Source organism: Muntiacus reevesi, chromosome 6, assembly GCF_963930625.1.
Source record: "Muntiacus reevesi chromosome 6, mMunRee1.1, whole genome shotgun sequence".
NCBI classification, from domain to species: Eukaryota; Metazoa; Chordata; class Mammalia; order Artiodactyla; family Cervidae; genus Muntiacus; species Muntiacus reevesi.
In genome coordinates, this window is record NC_089254.1 from 82,196,955 (window position 1) to 82,218,722 (window position 21,768).

General features: G+C 39.2%; 1 protein-coding gene across 10 annotated transcripts in view; it reads right to left on the minus strand.

The window, feature by feature from the left end:
• The window catches only part of CADPS2 (calcium dependent secretion activator 2), a 544,800-nt gene that overhangs the window by 51,811 nt on the left and 471,221 nt on the right, over positions 1-21,768 (minus strand). For 5 of the 10 annotated variants that reach the window (XM_065938662.1, XM_065938664.1, XM_065938667.1 and 2 more), the window contains 4 exons: positions 20,103-20,244; positions 16,293-16,448; positions 14,563-14,725; positions 6,873-6,947 (listed from right to left, as the gene is read on the minus strand). In XM_065938662.1, coding sequence (XP_065794734.1) covers positions 6,873-6,947; positions 14,563-14,725; positions 16,293-16,448; positions 20,103-20,244 — 536 coding nt within the window. Of the gene's footprint in view, positions 1-6,872; positions 6,948-13,838; positions 13,854-14,562; positions 14,726-16,292; positions 16,449-20,102; positions 20,245-21,768 lie in introns of all 10 variants that reach the window. The other 5 variants (XM_065938663.1, XM_065938659.1, XM_065938665.1 and 2 more) reach the window with 3 other exon arrangements.

Genomic DNA, 21,768 nt, shown 5'->3' on the forward strand with positions numbered 1-21,768 from the left:
TTCTCCAAGGAGCAAGCGTCTTTTAATTTCATGGCTGCAGTCACCATCTGCAGTGATTTTGGAGCCCAATAAAATAAAGTCTGTCACTGTTTCCACTGTTTCCCCATCTATTTGCCATAAAGTGATGGGACCAGATGCCATGATCTTAGTTTTCTGAATGTTGAGCTTTAAGGTAACTTTATCACTCTCCTCCCCTTTCTCCTCCTCTTTTATGTTCATCAAGAGGCTCTAATTCTTTTTCACTTTGTCATAAGTGTGGTGTCATCTGCATATCTGAGGTTATTGATACTTCTCCCAGAAATCTTGATTCCAGCTTGTGCTTCATCCAGTCCTGCGTTTCCCATAATGTACTCTACATATAAGTTAAAAAAAACAGGGTGGCAATATATAGCCTTGATGTACTCCTCTCCTGATTTGGAACCAGTCTGTTTCATGTCCAGTTCTAACTGTTGCTTCTTGACCTGCAGACAGATTTCTCAGGAGGCAGGTTAGGTGGTGTGGTATTTCCATCTCTTTAAAGAATTTTCCACAGTTTGTTGTGATCCACACAAAGGCTTTGGCATAGTCAATAAAGCAGAAGTAGATATTTTTCTGGAACTATCTTGCTTTATCGATGATCCAAGGGATATTGGCAATTTGATATCTGGTTCCTCTGTCTTTTCTAAATCCAGGTTGAACATCTGGAAGTTCACGGTTCATGTAATGTTGAAGGCTGGCCTAGAGAATTTTGGGCATCACTTTGCTAGCATGTGAGATGAGTGCAATTGTGTGGTGGTGTGAGCATTTTTTGGCATTGCCTTTCTTTGGGATTGGAATGAAAACTGACCTTTTCCAGTCCTGTGGCCACTGCCGACTTTTCCAAATTTGCTGGCATATTGACTGCAGCATTTTCACAGCATCATCTTTTAGGATTTAAAATAGCTTAACTGGAATTCCATCACTTCCACTAGCCTTGTTGGTAGTGATACTTCCTAAGGCCCACTTGACTTTACAATTCAGGATGTCTGGCTCTAGGTGAGTGACCACAGCATCGTGATTATCTGGGTCGTGAAGATCTTTTTTGTATAGTTCTTCTGTGTATCCTAGCCACCTCTTAATATCTCTGCTTCTGTTAGGTCCTGCTCTGTGGTTTTGTGGTGCCTCATAATGACTGAAGGCAAAAGGGGAGCCTTGTCAGGGGTTTATACTGACCTGCCAATGCCAAGAGGTACCCGAGGTCCCTGCTAGGGGAGCAACCAGAGGTGGGCAAAGCGTGTAGACTGAACTTTCTTTTCTTGGTCACCTTTTCCTGGGCTCTTTGACCATTCTGTAATTGCATGGAGAATTAGAACTACTAACATAATCTGTCGGATCACAGACTTTCAATGGACTTGTGTTCATGGTGTTACCTAGTAATAAAGTTACTAGGTACTTTTACTTAGACCCCAAACTTGGCAGTCAGGGAAGTGCCTAGCTTTGCTAGAAGTTATAAGTTACAACAGTATGTTTGGGAGTGAGGCAGAACTCTAGCTCCAGGAAAGTCTCTCAGGCAAAGCTATGGTTTTTCTAGTAGTCATGTATGGATGTCAGAGTTGGACTATAAAGAAAGCTGAGCACCGAAGAATTGATGCTTTTGAAATGTGGTCTTGGAGAAGACTCTTTAGAGTCCCTTGGACTTCAAGGAGATCCAACCAGTCAATCCTAAAGGAAATTAGTCCTGAATATTCATGGGAAGGACTGATGCTCTTAAACTCCATTCCTTTGGCCACTGGAAAAGACCCTGATACTGGAAAAGATTGAAGGCAGAAAAAGGGGATGACAGAGGATGAGATGGTTGGATGGCATTACTGACTTGATGGACATGAGTTTAAGCAAGCTCCAGGAGATGGTGAAGGACAGGAAAGCCTGGCGTGCTGCGGTCCATGGGACTGCAAAGAGTCAGACATGAGTGAGCAACTGAATTGGAGGCTGAAAAGGCCACAATCAAGGTGCTAGCAGATTCAATGCTTGATGAGGACCCACTTCATTGTTCACAGATGATATCTTTTGGCTTGTTTTCACCTGGCAGAAGGGACCAGGAAGCTTTGTGGAGTGTTTTATATAAGGACACTAATCCCATTTATGAGGGCTTTAACCTCATGACTTTATTACCTCCTAAGTGTACCACCTCCAAATATCCCCACACCAAGGATTAGGTTTTAATATATGAATTGTGGGAGAACACAGACATTCAGTCTTTAGCATCCTGCCCATTGTATATCTTAAATGTCTTTGGATTAGTCCAACAGAGACCAATGTTACAGCCTCCTTCCTACTCCCTCTCAATCTGCTTGCTATGTACAATCAAATGAATCATCTTATAATGCAAATAAATATGATTAATTCCCTACTGCTGCTCTCTGCCACGCCAACTCTTCAATGACTTCTCATTGCTCTTAGGATGAACACATTAAACTCCTCAGGCCTGTAGCTGGGCTTTGCAGCAAGATTATATACTACCTCTCAGGGAGAGGAGTTTCCCTATATGCTAAGGGAACCATCAACATATAGTTAAACTGGAAGTGTGAAAGTCACAGAAATGTATGGAATGAGTTCAAGAGAAGAGCATATATAAAAAGTCAAGAATATCACCATTTAGCAGCTAGGTAGAGAGAACACAGGATAGAAAGCTGAGATCTTTTCCAGGTGTGAAAAATGGGTGTGTACGTGGGACATACGCTGCTGAGTGTTACATGTGATTAACAATGCTGGATCATCTTAAAATATTTGTGAAGACATGTGGATAAGAAGAGGATGCAGAAGTAGAATTGAAGAGATAAAAAGAAGGATGTGTTATTTTTTATTCATCCATATGTAATAAACATATTTCTCAATATGCACAACAACTTAAAATTATGGAAAGAAACACTTGAGATTCAAGGAATTCACTACTTTATTAATCTACTTTATATTGAATTAATATAATATTGAAATAATTAATATGGTATAAAAAGTCTAGGACAAATCTCTTAGAATTTGCCGTTCATAATGATCATCAATGTAGAAGTTACATATTTTAATTTTCACAGTCTATTGCTTTTTACTGCTTTCCTGGAGATCTGAAATCAGCAAGCGCATTGGATTGGGAATCTGAAACTCAAAGCTTTGAATCTCGACACCTGCACTTAGTAGGTGTATGACTCTGGTTAGTTCACTCTGCTGGTTTGCAGAATAGATTCCCATCTGTGAAATAGGGTAAGCCCACCTATTTCCTAGGTGCTAGGTATGCAGTTTGAATTAAGTAACACATGTATGGTCACTCTTTCTCAGTAGGTACTTCATAAATATCTCTTAAAAAAACCATTTCTTCTTTGGTGAAAACAAATGGCAACACATATCTCAGGGGCTGTCTTATTTTTAAATATGCTTTAGTCTTAAGGTAGTTTATATAGCCATCTAGGTGCAGGGTCATCAGAGCAGTGGTTCTCAAAGTCTGACTCAGGAACCCCTACATCAAAATCACCATGAAGAGTGGCTAAACATGCACATTCCTGTCCTGCTTCCAAAACTTCTGGAAAGCAGGGCTTGGGCACCTGCATTTGAAAAAGCTGTCAGGCAATTTTTTGGCATGCTAGCATTTAAGGATTGTATCACAGAATTGTCATGATTTATCTTTGCTTAATGATATAAAATTTCTTATTTATTGTCATCTTCGTGCAAACAGCATTTTTAATTAAGATGGTGACCCAAACTACCAAATGAATTTACTTTATACTTTTAAACTTAAGATTATTTAAAAGTGCTATTTGACTGTAGGAGAAAGGATAACTACAATCTAGACTTCATTACTAAATATAATATTAATAGCTAGTTTCAATAGGCTATTTAAAATGAATTAAAATGAAAATTTCAATTCCTCAGTTGCACTAGTCATGTCTCAAGTGCTCTACAGCCACATGCTACCACACTGGATGGTCGGGATAAACATTTGTATCATCACAGACAGTTCTAGTGGATGGTGCTGATTTCTGGAACACCATTTCCTGACTCAGATATACTAGTTTTGTCATTATCCAAATGCATTTGATATAGAAAAATTTAGGTTTCTTACTTTGTCAGAAACAAATGCAGAGATGATGTGCAGCCCTGCCTACCTTTTCTGCACTCCCTCCTCCCCCCAACCAAAACTAATTATAGTCTTTTTGCCTTGTTGCCTATTTAAACCTTTATGAACTACATGTGTGTGAGTGCATGCTCGGTCATGCCTGACTCTTTGTGACCTCATGGGCTGCAGCCTGCCAAGCTCCTCTGTCCATGGTAATCTCCAGGCAAGAATACTGGAGTGGGTTGCCATTTCCTCCTCCAGGGGATCTTCCCAACCCAGGGATTAAACCCATGTCTCCTGCACTGGCAGGCAGACTCTTTACCACTGCACCACCTGGTAAGCCCTATGAACTGCATGAAAAAAAAGTAAAGTGAAAGTGTTAGTCACTCAGTCGTGTCTGACTCTTTGCGACCCCGTGCACTATAGCCCGCCAGGCTCCTTTGTCTATGGAATTCTCCAGTTAAGAATACTGGAGTGGGTGGACATTTCCTTCCCCAGGGGATCTGGCAGATTCTTTATCTTCTGAGCCACCAGGGAAGCCCTTGCACTTCATTAGCTCTGTTTATGTATCATTCTCACGAAAGACAACTTCCACAGAGGAACTGTGCTCATAGTGAGGCTCCATCTGAATAAAATTTCCCTGGACAGCTCATAGACAATGAAGGTGCTCTGTTAACTATGTCCCTTTGGCGTGCTGGTGGCACACTGCTGCTAAAAGCGACGGGCTGGCTGGACTCCTGCGAGGGCAGGAACCTCCTGGTTCTTCTTCTAGAAGCTTCATTCTCCTGCGGTTCACCTCCTCCGCCACCTGCCAGAAGCTGTTCCTGTTAACCCTTCTCCTTTGCCCTTCTTGGTGAGTGTGTGCTGTAAGTGTGGGTGTTCAGTTCTGGGGTGGAAGCCAGCAGAGCAAGAACAAATGGGAGGTGGTGTTATTCTAAAATCATTTTTTTGTGTGACTTTTTCCCACCTGAGTACCTGCTACCAGAGAATTTGGAAAACACACAGAATAAATTCTAAGAAATCCTCCCTACTCGCAAATTAACTATAATCCCACCACCCAGATAAAAGCTCTGCTGACATTCTCATGTTTACCTGTCTTTTCTGTACGTGATAACAATTCAGATCATAGTTTCCACTTCTAAATATTGAGCTTTTTTCCCACTTGACACTATATTATGAAACTTTAATATTACAGTCTTTGAAAGCAAGCTTTCTTAATATAGATGTCCTATAATTTACCACTGATCTCATGTTAGAGATTAAAGTTGATGTCAATTTTTAATTTGAAATAATGTGACAACTATTAATGCATACAAATTTTGTGCATCTCTCTAGGTAGAAAGAAAAAAATACAAAAAGGATTTTGGGTGAATGGGTATCAATGTACTCAACAGAATTCTAACCTATGTTCTATAAATGTTGTAGACATTTATACCTCCATATACAGAAAATGTGAGTGTCCCATTTGACCTTTTCTAAAATCAAGTGATAGCTTAAGAACATCTGTGCTAATTTCTAGAAGAAAATATTATGTAAATTTTAGTTTTTGGTATGGTTTAAATTAATGAGGCTTAACATTTTTCATGCTTATTGGGCATCTCTATCTTTTCTTTTCTAAGCAACATGTACATGGGGACTTCCCTGGTGGTCCAGTGGTGAAGAATTTGCCTTCTAATGCAGGAAGTGTGAATTTGATTCCTCCTTGGGGAACTAAGAACCCACATGCCTTGTGGCTAAAAAACCAAAACATAAAACAGAAGCAATATTGTAGCAAATTCAATAAAGACCTTGAAAAAAATAAACAACATGTCCTATGTCTGTTTACTGAATTGAAGGTGACTTTTCCTTTGTATATTTTTATTCTTTTGCATTCGTATATACTTCTAATTGTTTTATGAAGTCTGATCTTGGGTTCTTCAATCAAGTATCTGTTCTTATCAAAGTGCCCCTCAGGGACCCATGCATACTCTTTCCTCGCTCTTTCAGCTTCCCAGGCTCTCAGGTTGTCCATCTCTTTTCCTATCAGATCTGATCTCAAACGTCACCTATGGCAGTCTGTTCCACCTTAATGCAAGTGCTAGTCGCTCAGTCGTGTCCGACTCTTTGTGACCCCATGGACTGTAGCCCACCAGGCTCCTCTGCCCATGAGGATTCTCCAGGCAAGAATACTGGAGCGGGTTGCCATTCACTTCTCCATGGGATCTTCCTAACCCAGGGTTTGAACCCAGGTCTCCTGTGTTGCAGGCAGGTGCTTTACTATCTGAGCCACCAGGGAAGTCCTTAGTGGAATTTTAAATGGAACACTCATTGATGCTTCATCTCTACTTATACAACTCAAGGTCATAGCTTTTGTCAAAGATATCTGAAACCTCATACAGGAAATCGTGGGAGGCCTCTGAGAGTGGAGAACCTCAGACATCACCCTGTCAACCTTCTCTGTCAACCTGTGAGACCAGTTCTAGAGTCCCAGTGCTGCCACCACAACCAACAAGCTAATTCCAAGAACTGATGGCCACTCAACTCATCCCTAGAGACAAACAGTAAGAGAACGTGAGTGTGAAAGGGTCAGGTGTTACTGGACAAGAGAGTTATTTTTAGAAGGACAACTGAAAAAAAAAAGCCAAAATTAATCAAACAAAAACCCAAAAGTTACTGACAAAGAGTGTTCATAATTTGATCCTAACTTTGCTTAAAATATGAACTTTCTCACATCTACCTTAAAGTTACTATTTCTCAATCAGGTATTTCAAAAGCTAAGACATACATTTCTAAAAATTCACAGTTGAAAATTATATAAAGAATACCTTACCTTTGAAACTAGGAGTGAAATGATTTCTTTTACAGTGTTGTCAATCAAATCATCTATTTTGGAATGGTACTGCTGCTAGATATTAAAAGACAAAGATGCATTAGTTGAAGTGGACACAAAACTTATTTATGTCATTACACATAAATGCCTTAAAGCTACCAGTTATGACATATCAGATTTACACAAAATGACCATTTTGCACCTTAAAAGAACAAAACCTTGAAAATGATCCACCCATCAACACTTTTTACATTGTGGGTTTTGAAAATTTTCCCATGTGCTCTGTTGAGTTAAGCAGCTAATGGGGTTATTATACAGATGAATTGAGTTCTTATTCTTATTCAGACAGAGGAATGTGAAGGATACTTTTTGTCTTCTCCTCTATAATTAAGGTGGCCGAGTATTTTTCTAAAGGGTTGGTTTAGCCAGAGAAGCAAAAAGACTGGAAAAAGATTTAATTAATACAGCATTTCATGTCTGACAACTCTCATTCATAAGTTATTTTAAATGTGCTCTAGAAATAAAATGAGCTCCCAATTGTTCTCGCTGAAAGGACCTTTTTGTCAGCATGGGGAGCTGCAGTTTATACAATTCTTACAATATGCTCAAGCAAGGGCAAAATTAAAATTTCATCAACAAAGGTGATAGATGGTAACAAATTAATAGGCCATAAAAGGTACAATGAAACGGCACTCACTCCCCATAGCTTTTTTACTGCTTCCTCATGAAAATGACGCCTTTAAGTAAATGCAAAAAAAAAGATGTATTTAAAATAAACCTGAAAGACTCTTTATTTTTTGCTTTCTTTAGAGACTACTAGAGTCCTCTTCTTAAATTAGCAGGAGCTTCGGCTTTGGCGGTGTGCGAAGGCACATTCATTGAAACAGTAATTCTTCCTTTAGAAGCATTTATCTGACGGCTGATTGTCCGCAATAGCCACTTCACAGAAAATGTGACTTGTAAAGACTAACCCTATCTTGATGGTTCAAGGCTTCTTGGAACCGCTAACATAATGCATGGAGTAAAAGTACTCAGGTCAGGATAAACATTAGACCAACTTAACAGCTGCTGGTTGAATGGTTTCCAAAGATGTGAGTTTTTGAAAGCTATTTTTCTTTCTGAAAACATGTCTCAAAGTTTCCACACAGAACAAAACATCAACTTAGGTCTGTTCTGGAACACGCAGGAATGAGGTCCCCCCGCAGGCTTTCAAAGTGACAAGCCATCATCTACCTGCATAAATAATGAAGAAAGGAGGCAGAATTTTGAAGCATGGGAATTATTTTCTTTTCCTGCTTGTGCGTGTGTGTATGCCTCTGTGTGTGTGTTGATAAGTGGTCTTAAATTAAGCACATATATATGAAGAGGGAACTTTCTAGGCATGTATTTATCACTCAGGGAAATAACATACTAAGTGTCTGTCTCACCTAAAGCCTTACTGATCCCCAAATTTGTACTCCCCAAAGGACAAACAGAAGGGAAATCTAGAGGGTGGATTCCTACTGCTGTAGGTTTTTGCTTTTGTTTTTTTTTTCAGAACAGCTTGAAGAGAGGGAAAAGGAAAAACAAAACCACAAAACAAAGAAAAGCAAGGTAGAAGGGGAAAAGGTTGAAAAACCTGGCCTAAAACCTGGCTGGTAGTTGAGATGACCAAGAAGACCCCAGAGGCCACAGGTAAAAAACACCACTTCCCTCTCCCCCCAACCCCCTCCTCCCAGCTGAAACTCCTGCTGACCAGGCAGGGGCGGAGCCTATGCAAATGAGCTCTGCTGGCTCCCCCTCCAAGCACTCTCTTTTCACATCCTTCTCTCTCTAGATTTGCAGCTGTGTAGCAGGAGGAAATAAAAATAGCAGACTGAGGCTTCTCTTTGGGGTAGAAGAGGAAAGGGATACAAGAGATGGGCTTCAGGCTTCTCTCCTTACTCTACACGGAAAGTGCTACAGAACATTCAGAGTCACCTGAAGCTGCAAAGGTTCATCTTCTTGCATATGCCCTACCCTCAATGTTTATCTCTCTTTGCCATAAATTTCATTTTTAACTAGAAAAATAATGAAATGGCATCAGAAAGCTATTGGATATAGAACAGCAGAGCTTCTACACAGCTGACTTTTGGGTTGCACTGAGTTTTGGCAATTTCTTAAAATCAAGAGATGAGCTGCTAAGGAGGTCTTTTTATATCGTTTTTTATTGAAAGGCAGGGAAAAGCAGGCTCTAGGAGTCATCCAATTCTCCTATAATACACACCTTTAGACTGCTGTTTTCTTTCATGTTTAATTTAGCCAAAAGCAGAGGGAGGGAAAGAGATCAAGTTAAAAATGAAGAAACGGGGTGGGAGGGGGGCTCAAGAGGAAGGGTACAAATGTGTACTTATAGCTGATTTGCATTGCTGTAGAGCAAAAACTGATATAATATTGTAAGGCAATTATACTCTGATTTAAAAAGTATATAATTTAAAAAGAGGGGAAAAAAGAAAAGTATACATTTTAAATGTGTTACCCAGGAGGCAAACCTAAATAGTATAATGGTTGCTAGGTTGCTTTTTTTTTTAATATGAGATTTTGGTGGTGCTAATGGTAAAGAACCTGCCTGCTGATGCAGGAGACACAAGAGACGTGGGTTCATTCCCTGGGTTGGGAAGATCCCCTGGAGTAGGAAATGGGAACTCACTCCAATATTCTTGACTGGAAAAGTCCATGGACAGAAGAGCCTGGCGGGTCTACAGTCAATGGGGTTGCAAAGAGTTGGCCATGACCGAGTGACTGGGCAGTAGTTTGCTACTGTCAATTTATCTGATCAGCTCTGATTTCCACTAATACTAAATCTGAAAGCAGCTGGGAACTTCCAGAGTCTGTTCCAACTGCACAGGCAGCAGATGTGGTCTAGGAGCACTGCGAGTGGAAATGTGGAGGTGGCTGCAGAATTCACATTTTACATACATACTCTGCAAAGAGAATAACCCAGAAACGCCACATACAGGTAACAGAAAGTTAGCTTGAAAAAAGTTATTCATTAGGGGGTCCAGATAATTTCCAAAGACAAAAATAAACACACAAAGAGAGCAAAACAGGTATGAACAGAATTTATCTGGAAACATGGACATTTCCTAAGCTAAAGTTGATAGGTTTTCATTTAGATTAGCAGACCAAATTTTTGTTCAAAACCTGCCAAGTTTTTGTCTGCAACAGTAAAAGCCTATAAAATTTCTATCAGAATATTTCAAATTGGATCAATGATTTCTACAAACTGGTACTTTCCAGATCATTCTTAGACAAATTCCTTGCACAACTGACCTCAAAAGTAAACTGTCAGCGCCCTGCTTCTCCATTAGGTGACTCTGCACTTGGATTAAGATGAACTTTGATGGTGACTGCAGCCATGAAATTAAAAGACGCTTGCTCCTTGGAAGAAAAGCTATGACCAACGTAGACAGCATATTAAAAAGCAGAGACATTACTTTGCAGACAAAGGTCCATCTAGTCAAGGCTATGGTTTTTCTAGTAGTCATGGATGGCTGTGAGAGTTGGACTATAAAGAAAGCTGAGTGTCGAAGAACTGATGCTTTTGAACTGTGGTGTTAGAGAGGACTCTTGAGAGTCCCTTGGACTGCAAGATCAAACCAGTCAATCCTAAGTTAAATCAGCTCTGAATATTCATTGGAAGGACTGATGCTGAAGCTCCAATATTTTGGCCATCTGATGTGAAGAACTGACTCATTGGAAAAGACCCTGATGTTGGGAAAGATTGAAGGCAGGAGGAGAAGGGGATGACAGAGGATGAGATGGCTGGATGGTAACACCAACTAGTTGGACGTAAGTTTGAGTAAGCTTCGGGAGTTGGTGGTAGACTGGGAAGCCTAGTGTGCTGCAGTCCAAGGGGCTGCAGAGAGTCAGACACGACTGAGCGACTGGACTGAATGACTGATTGAGGAATTTTTGCTTCATGGAGCCCAGGAAATTCAGATCAGGCATGGGTCTGAAGTCCTGGCTCCCTTGAAAGAAAGTGAAAGTGAAGCTGCTCAGTCGTGTCCGACTCTTTGCGACCCCGTGGACTGTAGCCCACCAGGCTGCTCTGTCCATGGGATTCTCCAGGCACAGATACTGGAGTGGGTTGCCATGTCCTGGCTCCCTCACACATGGGTAAATATCCTCATCTCACCTGACTGTTCTCATGCAGACATGTAAGAAATGAAGACTAGCCAAATGCCTGTGTAATCCAGCATTTAAAAATTTTGGTCCTTCTGCTGGGATGATTTTAAAGGTATTGGATTGTTAGTTCTGGAAATGGAAGTATTTTACTGCAATTGAAAACAAATCCCACGTAAGTAGGGGTCCCTGAGTTGCTCCATTAATGTGTTTTCACTTTTAATGGGTGGACCATGAGAAACAGTAGGTCTGAGAGCATATGACAGCTGAAGGCCCATGCAGTCATCTGCTCTTTTGCAGGGATGGATAACGAGGATTTCTTAGCACTGGTGGTTTTCCGATCTCCACATCTGTCCCTGAGGGCCTGGCCTGAGATTGCTGACTCATTACACACAGCTGTCATAAGAGCAGATCATTCTCTCACTAATTACTCCATTAAATGCTTTTCCGGGCTGTGGCTGAGAGTGTCTGCATCATCGTATGCCACGTAAGAAAACAGAATCATAATTCAGGAGTCCAGAAGGGGCTTCACTGTGGGTAAGGAGTTGGTAAGCTTTTGTCCCAGCAATGATGATATAATAAATTTACTAGAGATTGTGCAGAGGTAATTCCCTTAAATCTAGAAAAAATAAAATTTCCTAGGTTTATCTATGTAGTATACTATATATCTTTATGAGTTTCCAAACTCTGTAATAATGTAGTTTTTTCAACAACTTTAATTTGTTGCTTGTGATACAATGGGGTCCTATCCATGGGCTTACCTACGCATATAATGTATTCGTCACTTTGCAATCATCCCCAAACTTGTCTTAAACACGTACAGAGAGGAAAAGCCTGTGCAATTACATGTATATATTTCCTGGAGATTAAAAACAAAGTATAAAATACTTCTTGTGCATGGAAACTCTTGTTTACCACTTTTCAGGGTTGCTAATGGGTTTTACACCTGCACATTTTGAAGTATATTAATTGTGTGAAAGTTGTGGGGAACTAATTGTCTCTGGTGAGAAGGTACAGGTGCAGACATAATGAACAGCAGCAGCAGATTACTCTTCAAAATCATCCACCTATTAATGTAAAGAATCATTTGACAATGCAACAATGTTTTGTCATTTGTGTGTGCGCCTGCTTTTCTTTCAGAGTACTGGAGTGAGTTTTTTCTTACAGGGGAGGCAGGATTTTTTTTAATGGGGGTAAGATTTTTAAAGCAGTGACAAAAAATCAGTCTGCTCATTCAACAAATATTTACTATGTATCTATTGTGTGTCAGGTACTGCAGTATATGTGAAAACAAGAACAAATAGATAAATGCAGTATTAATGGAAGAGGCAAGATGATTCCATAAACCTGATGAAAAATGGACATGTGTATAAAGAGACAGACAATGTTCTCAAGCAGATAATAAAAGGTTTACATCTGGCTATAGAAAACCAAGAAGGTGGTTGTGAGCCATTGATAGCCAAGCCAGCTGCCTACTCATTCGAATAATTAGAGATAATAAATCACGTTTCAAGAGATCAGAGAATGACAAAACTGAACACTCGATAACATGAATCAGCTCCTTACTGAGTCTGTAAGGTTGTATGCTGTGGTATTAGAAATACACTTTTTCCCCCTGAATTGCTCAAAGAATGAAATACGTGGATACGTGCACAAATCATGGCCAAATAGCTAATGTCTGTCTCTTGGTTAAATAAACATGACATTCAAAATAGTGGACCTTCTTATCCTCTTTGTGTAGTATTGTGTGTGTGTGCTCAGCTGTGTCCGACCCATGGACTGTGCCCAGGCTCCTCTGTCCATGGAATTTCCCAGCAAAGAATACTGGAGCAGGTTGCCATTTCCTCCTTCAGGGGATCTTCACGACCCAGGGACTGAACACGTGCCTCTTGCGTCTCCCACACTGGCAGGCAGATTCTTTACCACTCGTTACCTGGGAAACCTCTTATCCTCTTAGTGGTTACCTAAGCCCTTCTGCTTGGATTAGAGTTGCTAGCCCAGTGAAGAGTTGGTTCTGAGTTTGACTCCCGCGTGTCAACTCTAAGACTCGTAAGATTTAACATATCCGTAGAGCACAGAAGCATTTGACTTATTAAAAAATATTTCTTTAATCTAGTCAATCCTGTAAGGTATAAAGGATTTCAGTGATGTTCCTCCAAGGCTCGGGGTGGTACCTCAAGAAAACCTGTGTGCGGAAGGGGAAAGGCGCCTGACACAGGCCTGTCCTTCCCTGAATCTGATGATGGTGCTATCCCAGACCATGAGTAGGAGGAGAAAGGCTGTTATCACAGTGGGCATATTCCTCACTGAAATTCACAACTGGGTTCTTCTGTATGGAGTGACCTTAAGAGTGGCCTCCTGGTCCTCAAATTTATAGGTTACCTTGTATATATGCTGTATGTCATCTACAGCCCCTAACTCTAAATTCTTTCAATACTATTAGTGAAAGTATATACTACATATATATGCATCTTAAAAATGTTAACAATCACTCTGCTTCTGAATTTATTTAGAATTTAAAGAAGGGTGAATTCACTTGGTTTTAAATAATTTTATCTTAAAAAATTGTAAAGTCATCTGTTGATTCTGCAGCTCAACGAGGAAGAAACATTCCCTTTGACATTATTTAAGGTGAAAGTATTTATATGTGCTTTAATGCATCTTTGGGTATTGCAATGTAGTATTATACACATACACGCCAACCAAAAACCTGAAAATGGAATTATATTATTTTAATTTGAAAAGATGAACACAAAAAAGGTACACTTACAAGAATAATAATTCAAATGAAAATGTGTGTGTGTTTTTTTAAATGAAACTTACCCACTGACTATCAAACTGGATCATGCCATGAGGGAAAATAAAACACGATGAAGGAGAACATAAGGGAAAAATAAAGAAATGATGAAAAAGTAATTACAATGGACAAAGATGCAACAAAATATTAACTTAAAGAGATAATCTAAGAAAAAGAGATCCATTTCACCCAATCACCACTCTCAACAAAAATAAAATCATGGCGTAAAATAAACTCTATTTCTGAATACAGAACCAAACAAAATAGAAATCAAATTGAAACAACAGGGCATTCATTGAAAAAGCAAAGACCAATTTTCCAGTATATTTCTACTTGATCTTTAAAAAAAAAAAGGGAACTTCTGTGTAAATAAAATATTTCATGGGCTATTTTCTGTGGCCTGTTTTTTGGATGCAAACTCTGGATACTCTATATTTGTATAAACAAAGCAAGTAGCTTTCTAGCTTTCTCATTTGCTTGTGAAAAGCAAGGTTTATGTAAATACACAACACCTAAGCCATTAAAAGGTATATCTGAAATTCAATGGCCACTTGTAAAATTTGGGGCAGTCTTTGTATTAAAAAGAAGCATCTGATAAGAGCAAAGAAGAAAGGGGCATTCCATTATTATAATACAGAAAAGATGAAACACATGTATGGGGAACTAGGTCTTTTTCATCTAGTCAAGTAAGAAACTTCTGGAAACAGCATGTACTTCTCTGCCAAGGCACCCTACATTCCCACATGGGACATTCAATCCACTTACCTCCTGTCCTCCATCCAGGGCACAGAGCTTGGTGCTTTGCTTTTTGGCATCAACTAGCACGTTAAACATCGTGCACATAGAAGCTGGGATGCGCAAGTCAGTGGTTTTGCTCGCCTTTTGCAGCTTGAGTTCAAATGCAGTTCTTGTTCTATTCATTAAAACATGAATTCGGAGTAAGAAATCTGACATGTCCCCCTGATTTGTAAAAGTGAAATCAACACTACAAGATGCTAATTTAAAACATGCAAATACGGAGTGTGGCATTGCCTGGGAGGTGGGATGCTCTTCTTTTTAGGTGTCTTGTATGAAAGATCAGACTGCGATACTACTTGGATACTCACTCAGACAGTTAAGTGAAACCGTGAAGTTTTTCCATTCAGAGTACACACTAGATGTCTGAGTGAGTATCCAAGTAGTAATATTAAAGCAGAATAAATCCTCTGTGTTAGGGTTTACCAAATTAAAAAAAAAAAGGACAAATCTGGAAAACTAAAACACATAATTAATGTGCAACACAGAATGTATAATTCTTCTATGTCACTTAGTTTCTCTTTCAAACACCTGAAGTTGCATTTAGGGTTTTTTTTTTTTTTTAAAGAAACTGCATAATAGATGAATTGGAAATGGTTTTGCTAAACTGTCCAAAGGATATCCATAGATTTGATACATTAGAATCACACATGCCAAACCTGATGTTTTTTAAACATTAAATAATCTAATTCATGGCCTTGTTTTAAAAAGCCATTAAACATTATTTTAAAGGGATAATTTTTCTGGTTTTGAAGAATTCAGTATTATCCAGTTGCTCCAACCAGAATTTATTATTCCAATAGGCTGCCTGCATTGCTCTTGTATATCTCATGAACAAAGGCAATGGGGAAAATAATGCTAATTAGGATGAAGTGCTGATTTTGTAAAAAGTATTAAATAAAATGAAAGTGCATGTGGAAGAATTCAAAGCCTCATAACTTATTTCTGGTTAAGTTCTGAAGAATGTAAATGGATACTTGGAACTCATCTGATGTGGACAGAGAATACCAGAAAACAGAACAATTGATGGCAATGATCATCATTGAAGCTTGTCATGCCATTTCACAGCATGTGAACACAGTATGTAATGTATAAAGTACTGAACAGATCTCTCCATGTCTCAGGAAGCACGGCCTTGGGGACTTAAAGCACAGCATTCCCAGAGATAACAATAAACACAACAGAAAGGATTAATATGAGTATGGGTGCTATGGCTGAGAGCAATGGCTTATTATTTAGTTGCTAAGTTGTGTTCAGCTCCTTGTGACTCTATGGACTATAGCCCACCAGGTTCCTCTGCTCATGGGATTTTCCAGGCAAAAATGCTGGAGTGAGTTGCATGCCCTCCTCCAGGGTATCTTCCCAACCCAGGGATTGAACCCACTTCTCTGGTGTCTCCTGCATTAGCAGGTGGGTTCTTTACCACCAGGGAAACCTGGGAAGCCCCAATGGCAATAGTTAGACCTGAAAAAAAGTAGTGGGCCAATTGTATCAAGTACATTCATCCTTAGAGTTTAGCTCCAAGTACATAATGTCCTTTAAATTAGTATGTAATGTCCTTTAAATTTTGGAAAAGCTATACAAATTGAAACCTTTCTTGTGACAGTTAAGTAAAACGTACTTGGTGAAATGTGGTATTTTGGGTGCTTGGCAGAGTAAGCAGCAACTTGAAAATATACGTCTACCTTTTGACACAGGCCTCTATCATGTCACTGGCCATTAGTTTAAGTCTTTGCTCTAAGTGATGGGCAAATTCTTGTTCTGGCCAGTGAAGATCAAAGACAAACATTTGCAGTGCATCAAGTTTCCAAAAAAGGTCTTCTGATGTTGCTGAGCCATTGCTAGAAGAAAAAGGAAGAATGAACATTGTGAACTTCCACTATTAGCTACATGGATCACCCATACATTTTTTTTTTTTTCTGTATCAATTGTTGTCAGTGAAAAAATGCTACATAAAACCTCTAATGATCAATATTTTCTTTGCCCAACCTTCTAGTTTTCCCTTTTTACTTCTTAATGAATGAGGCAAGGCAAGGAGAACAAAATAGAAGTACTGCAGTAAAGTTTCATAAAAAGGGGTAAAATAATGGGTAATGGTTTTTATTAAAGAAAAAAATAAACTTATATACATAGGAACAGACAAATGTTCTTTATCAACCTCTAGGATAAACATAAAATACATATTTTCTCCTAGAAATTCAAAGAAGTATGTTTTATGCAAGAAAATCCATATGATGGCAACTATAAGCTTTACTCAACTCATGCATTTATGCTTCTGTAATCATGATGGCTTCTGTTTGTCTTCACCTATGTTGCCTTCAGGGCTTTAAATTTCTCAGTTACAGGTAAGTGAAAGAGGTATCGGGAATGAAATAATAGATTGGGTAGGGAAGCAAATCTTGCCTCTATTTTGAAATGTTTTGGGCCTTTTCTCACTCATAATTAAACCTTACTTAGTACAAGATATGGTCTAACAGAGAAAAGATATACAAGGTGCTCTCAAGTCAGAGCAACATCATATATTTCAGGTCCTTCCATTTATCTAACCAAGAAGCCAAGGTCTGCTATGCCTTCACTACTCTGGTAAGGTTACTCTAGGGACCAGGTTTTCACACCATGCAAGGAGGTAATTAGTGTCAGAGTATATAATATTTGGGCCAATGATAGTATTATTTACTTTCCATTAAACCTAATGTACAGCCTAAGAGGAAAAGAGATGATTTGAAAATAACAGTCCTATGTATACTGCAACTTAATTATAAAAGAGAACAAAAGAAAAAGAAACAACAAATGCTGTACGATTCACTTCTGCTTAGCTTTCCAACATTTAACATATACTAACTTGAAATTTATATTTCAGGTTTGTAAAAGAAAAAATTTAAGATAAACTAATTTATCACAAGGGCATGGTGGAAAATTTTTATAAAGAAAAATTCTTTTAAATAGCCACATTGTTTAGCTAAACATATCTTAATTAGTCAGCTTAAAAACAATCACCTCCTGCTCTGGCTAATTAAAGGCTTATTTCTATGCCCTTGCTCCCCCACTGCCTCAGCATCTCAGCTCCATCACCAATCTAGCCTGCTCTCCTCCTCCCATTCTGCCAGTAATTCCTCATGATCTCCTCATTGAGCCAATATGTCCTCAGAGTTAAATTCTCAAGGGAGCAATCACAGCAAAGCAGTGAACATTACCCACAGCACTTTCTTCACTTACTGTCTCCAAACCTTAATATTCAGTGCCCCAAAAGTATCATTAAACAAAAGAACCAGAGAACCACACTGACACTGCTGTAAAAAAAAGTTTGAGAAAACACTATATTTAATTCTTCATTTTGCTACTTATATAATAAAAATAAGTGAAAAAAATCATGAAGCAAAATCCTCTGATACACTTACAGTGTCCACTTTGGTAGATTAGAAGAACTATGTTTTAAGAGTAATTGAATATAATTGACAAAGAAGCAAATTTATTTCTTATAATTTTTCAACAAAACAACAGCAACAAAACAAACCCACCATTAAGACAAAATCCCAAATAGTAAAGGTAGAATTCTAATAAAAATGAACTTTCTCATAATATGTGACAAATAGATCTTTATAGAGAATATGGATATATGTTTTTTGTTCTTTGATTCTGTTACAGAATGATTCTAAATGATACATATGCTTAATTGGGAATGTAATTAAGGTAAAAAGTATTTGTTACAATTAAATAGATGAAAAATGTAAATAGGTTTTCTCTCAAGCTGGCATGTATAACCTGCAACTTATTCATAGTTTTTTCATTTTAATATGACTTCTGATTAGTGACCTATCCCTAAAAGTATTAATCACAGGTTAAAGAATCCAAATGTGAAAAATGGAGTCTGAGATAATTTCCTGAAAATGCCAGCAGAAAACTTGCCTTACTGGCATTCACTCCTAGAGCTAAAAAAGCCAGAATTTTATAGACAGGGAGAGATTTGGAGGAGCATCTATTAAGATGATTTATACAAATGCGGGTTCAAAGCCTGCCATTCGCTGACTGGGAGACACGGCCCAGTTCTGCCTTTTAACCTCTTGGTGACTTCGTTTCCTTAACTGGAGAAAGGGGAAAGTGATATTGACCTCACAGGGTTGTCACAAGGCTTAACCGAGAAAAAGAATTTGGCTCTCTATCTCAATTAATGGTAGCTAATTTTCTTCTTCGAATTATTATTTTTTCTAGCTGACTTCATGTGAGATCTTGTGCAAAGCATGGGCTATTACTGAGTTCATTTCATTTCCGTGAGGCTCAAACTTTTGGAAACCATTCAGTTATGGGTAATAATGATGATTGGTGATAATGTCATAATAATTATGGTAATAACACTCATAATGTAGATTGTAGTTATATAGTAGTTATCATTTATGGAGACCCTAGGCTGTGCCAGGCTCTTTTCACAGTTTTTTTTTTTTAAATCCCCCCAAAAACATCTTTAAATTAGATGTAATAACCATTTTAGAGTTGAGGAAACTGAGGTTAAGGAAGACTTAAGGATGAATAAGCTAAGCTAATGAGGAATAAGGATCTAAATGTAAAGCTGATAGATTTCAAAGCCCATGTCCTTTTCACTTTAATGACTCTCATTTACCAAATCTGCAATAGGGAGGCTTGTGACAATCTGGAGTTAATAAATATGGTTTGTAATGATATAAAGATTATTTAAAAGTAACAAGATGGAACAAAGGATACATGAAAGGACAAAGGAAGACTTGCTGGCACTGAGGAACAAAGGACAAACCCTCCTCTGCAACCTGCATTATTGGTTCTTTAAAGGTGAGACTAAGATAAAAGCAGGAAAAGACTGTGTTCTTAAAGCTGTTCTTACAAAGGTTTTTCTACACAGATAAGATAAATCACACCACTGGAGCCAACAAAGGATCCTGGACATACACAGCGCTAACCACACCGCTTGCCTGAATATGGAAAACTCCGGTTATATCACTTAGACTAGAGTCACAACCTAGGTCACAAAATGACCCTGCCCCACAGGTCACATATGAACATCAATGCTGGGAGTATTAAAAAAAAAAATCGATATTATATATCATCGATATGCTAAGCTTAGCTTAATAGCTTCAAAAACTCAAACAAATAAAACCAAAACATAGTATTCCTCAACCAATGATGATAAATGCCATGCAATGTAAACACATTTGCACAGAACACAGCCCAGGCCATGCACCAGCTAACACACCACCAGGAAAGAAGTGAGGGATACACACGTGGACTCATATAAAGAAGCCATCCACGAAGGAGTAGAAAAGCTAGGAATCTGTGGAAGATTAAGAGGCAGACTTGGAACTTTTGGAAGAGCTACATTGGGAAGACTGTTGGCGATATTCCTGTAAAGAAACAAACAACGTGGGAAGGGACCACCATAAGCAATAACTACAGATGGCCATGTGTAAAGTCATCAGGGCAGGAGAGAAGAGACAGGGGCTCTGTGGACACTAACGCAAGATACCTACTTGACAGGCTGCCACGTCTCTTGCTCAAAACCTCTGTGAATTGACTGAGCGATGGAGGACTCCATGAGATCCACGTAGCGGACAACCAAGGGCACAAATATCTCTTGCAAGTGTTTATGAAATTTTCCATTACATAAAAGTGCTGAAATAGTCAAGCAGAAACAGAGTTTGTCAGAGGGCTTATAGCAGGCATCTGGAAAATATGGATGAAAAACTTTTCTGGAAAGAGTATGACATAGAACCAATAAAATACAGAGAATAACGGGCTTTGTTCCTCATACTGGATATCACGCAATCAAAATGAACCCAGAAGCAGAGTCAGCTTCTCCATATGGCTGTCAAAACCATAAATCTATCTCTATAAAATCTTCCTGGCAGGTGGTATGGTTTTATTTTCTAAAAGGTTTAGCTCACGAGGCATTTGGCCACTTGTTGGAGATTCAAGCGAACTGTGGAGTGCCCTAAAGATCTTGACACGTGGAAATATGGCAATTAACCAGTTATAATCCTCGTGGGTTTCCCACGTGACTCTCGCGGTAAAGAACCCGCCTGCCAATCCGAGAGACATAAGAGATGTGGATTAGATCCCTGAGTCAGGAAGATCCAGGAGGGCATGGCAATCCACTTCAGTATTCTTGCTTCGGAATACTGGGAAAGTCCCAATTCTTCAGACTTCCCTGTAGCTCAGATGGTAAAGAATCTGCCTGAAATGCAGGAGACCTAGGTTTGATCCCTCAGTCAGGAAGATCCCCTGGAGAAGGAAATGGCAACCCACTCCAGTATTCTTGCCTGGGGAATTCCATGGACTGAAGAGTCTGGTGGGCTACAGTCCATGGGGTCGCAAAGAGTCAGACACAACTGTGCAACTAACACATTTTTTCTTGTCTGGAGAGTCCCGCGGACAGAAGTGTCTGGTGGGCTAGGGTCTATGAGGCGGCAGGAGTCAGACACAACTGAAAAGATTTAGCATGCATACACAATCCCTGTGGCATGCTGTGTACCACGGAATTAAACCTCTTCAATTCTAAAAGTCTGCTTGCTTCTAAGAGATACACTAGTTTAATTCACCAGGAGGGTGACTGTGGCCTTGGGAATGTCTATTCTACTTTATGAACTTTTTAGTTATCTGTGTAATTTTTCTTAATCACTCACTTCTCCATGTGTGTATGTAAAAAGAGTCAGCATATCACATGCATTTTTTAGTTGTCCATTAGTTTTTAGTGAATTGTGATGTAGTAATAGAACAAACATCCTATCTAATGCCATTGCAGGAGTCTAAGGATTGGTACTACCAGGACAGGAGAGCTGGACAAGATGCACTCTACTTCCTCTAAGAGATGGCTGCTTTCTATGCACAGGTCATAACTCTATTAGAATAGTCAGTGCTGTGGATGGAAGGTCTATCTCTCTCCCAAATTCGTATGCTGAAATCCTAACTTCCATTCCCCAATGGTTCAGCATGTAAAAAGTTTGCCCACAAAGCAGGAGACACAGGAGACGCAGGTTCAATCCCTGGGTCTGGAAAATCCCCTGGAGAAGGAGATGGCAACCCACTCCAGTAGTTGGCTTGCCTGGAAAAGCCCATGGACAGAGGAGTGTAGTGGGCTACAATCCGTGGGGTTGCAAAGAGTTGGACAGAACTGAGTGAGGACAGTAAGCACATTAA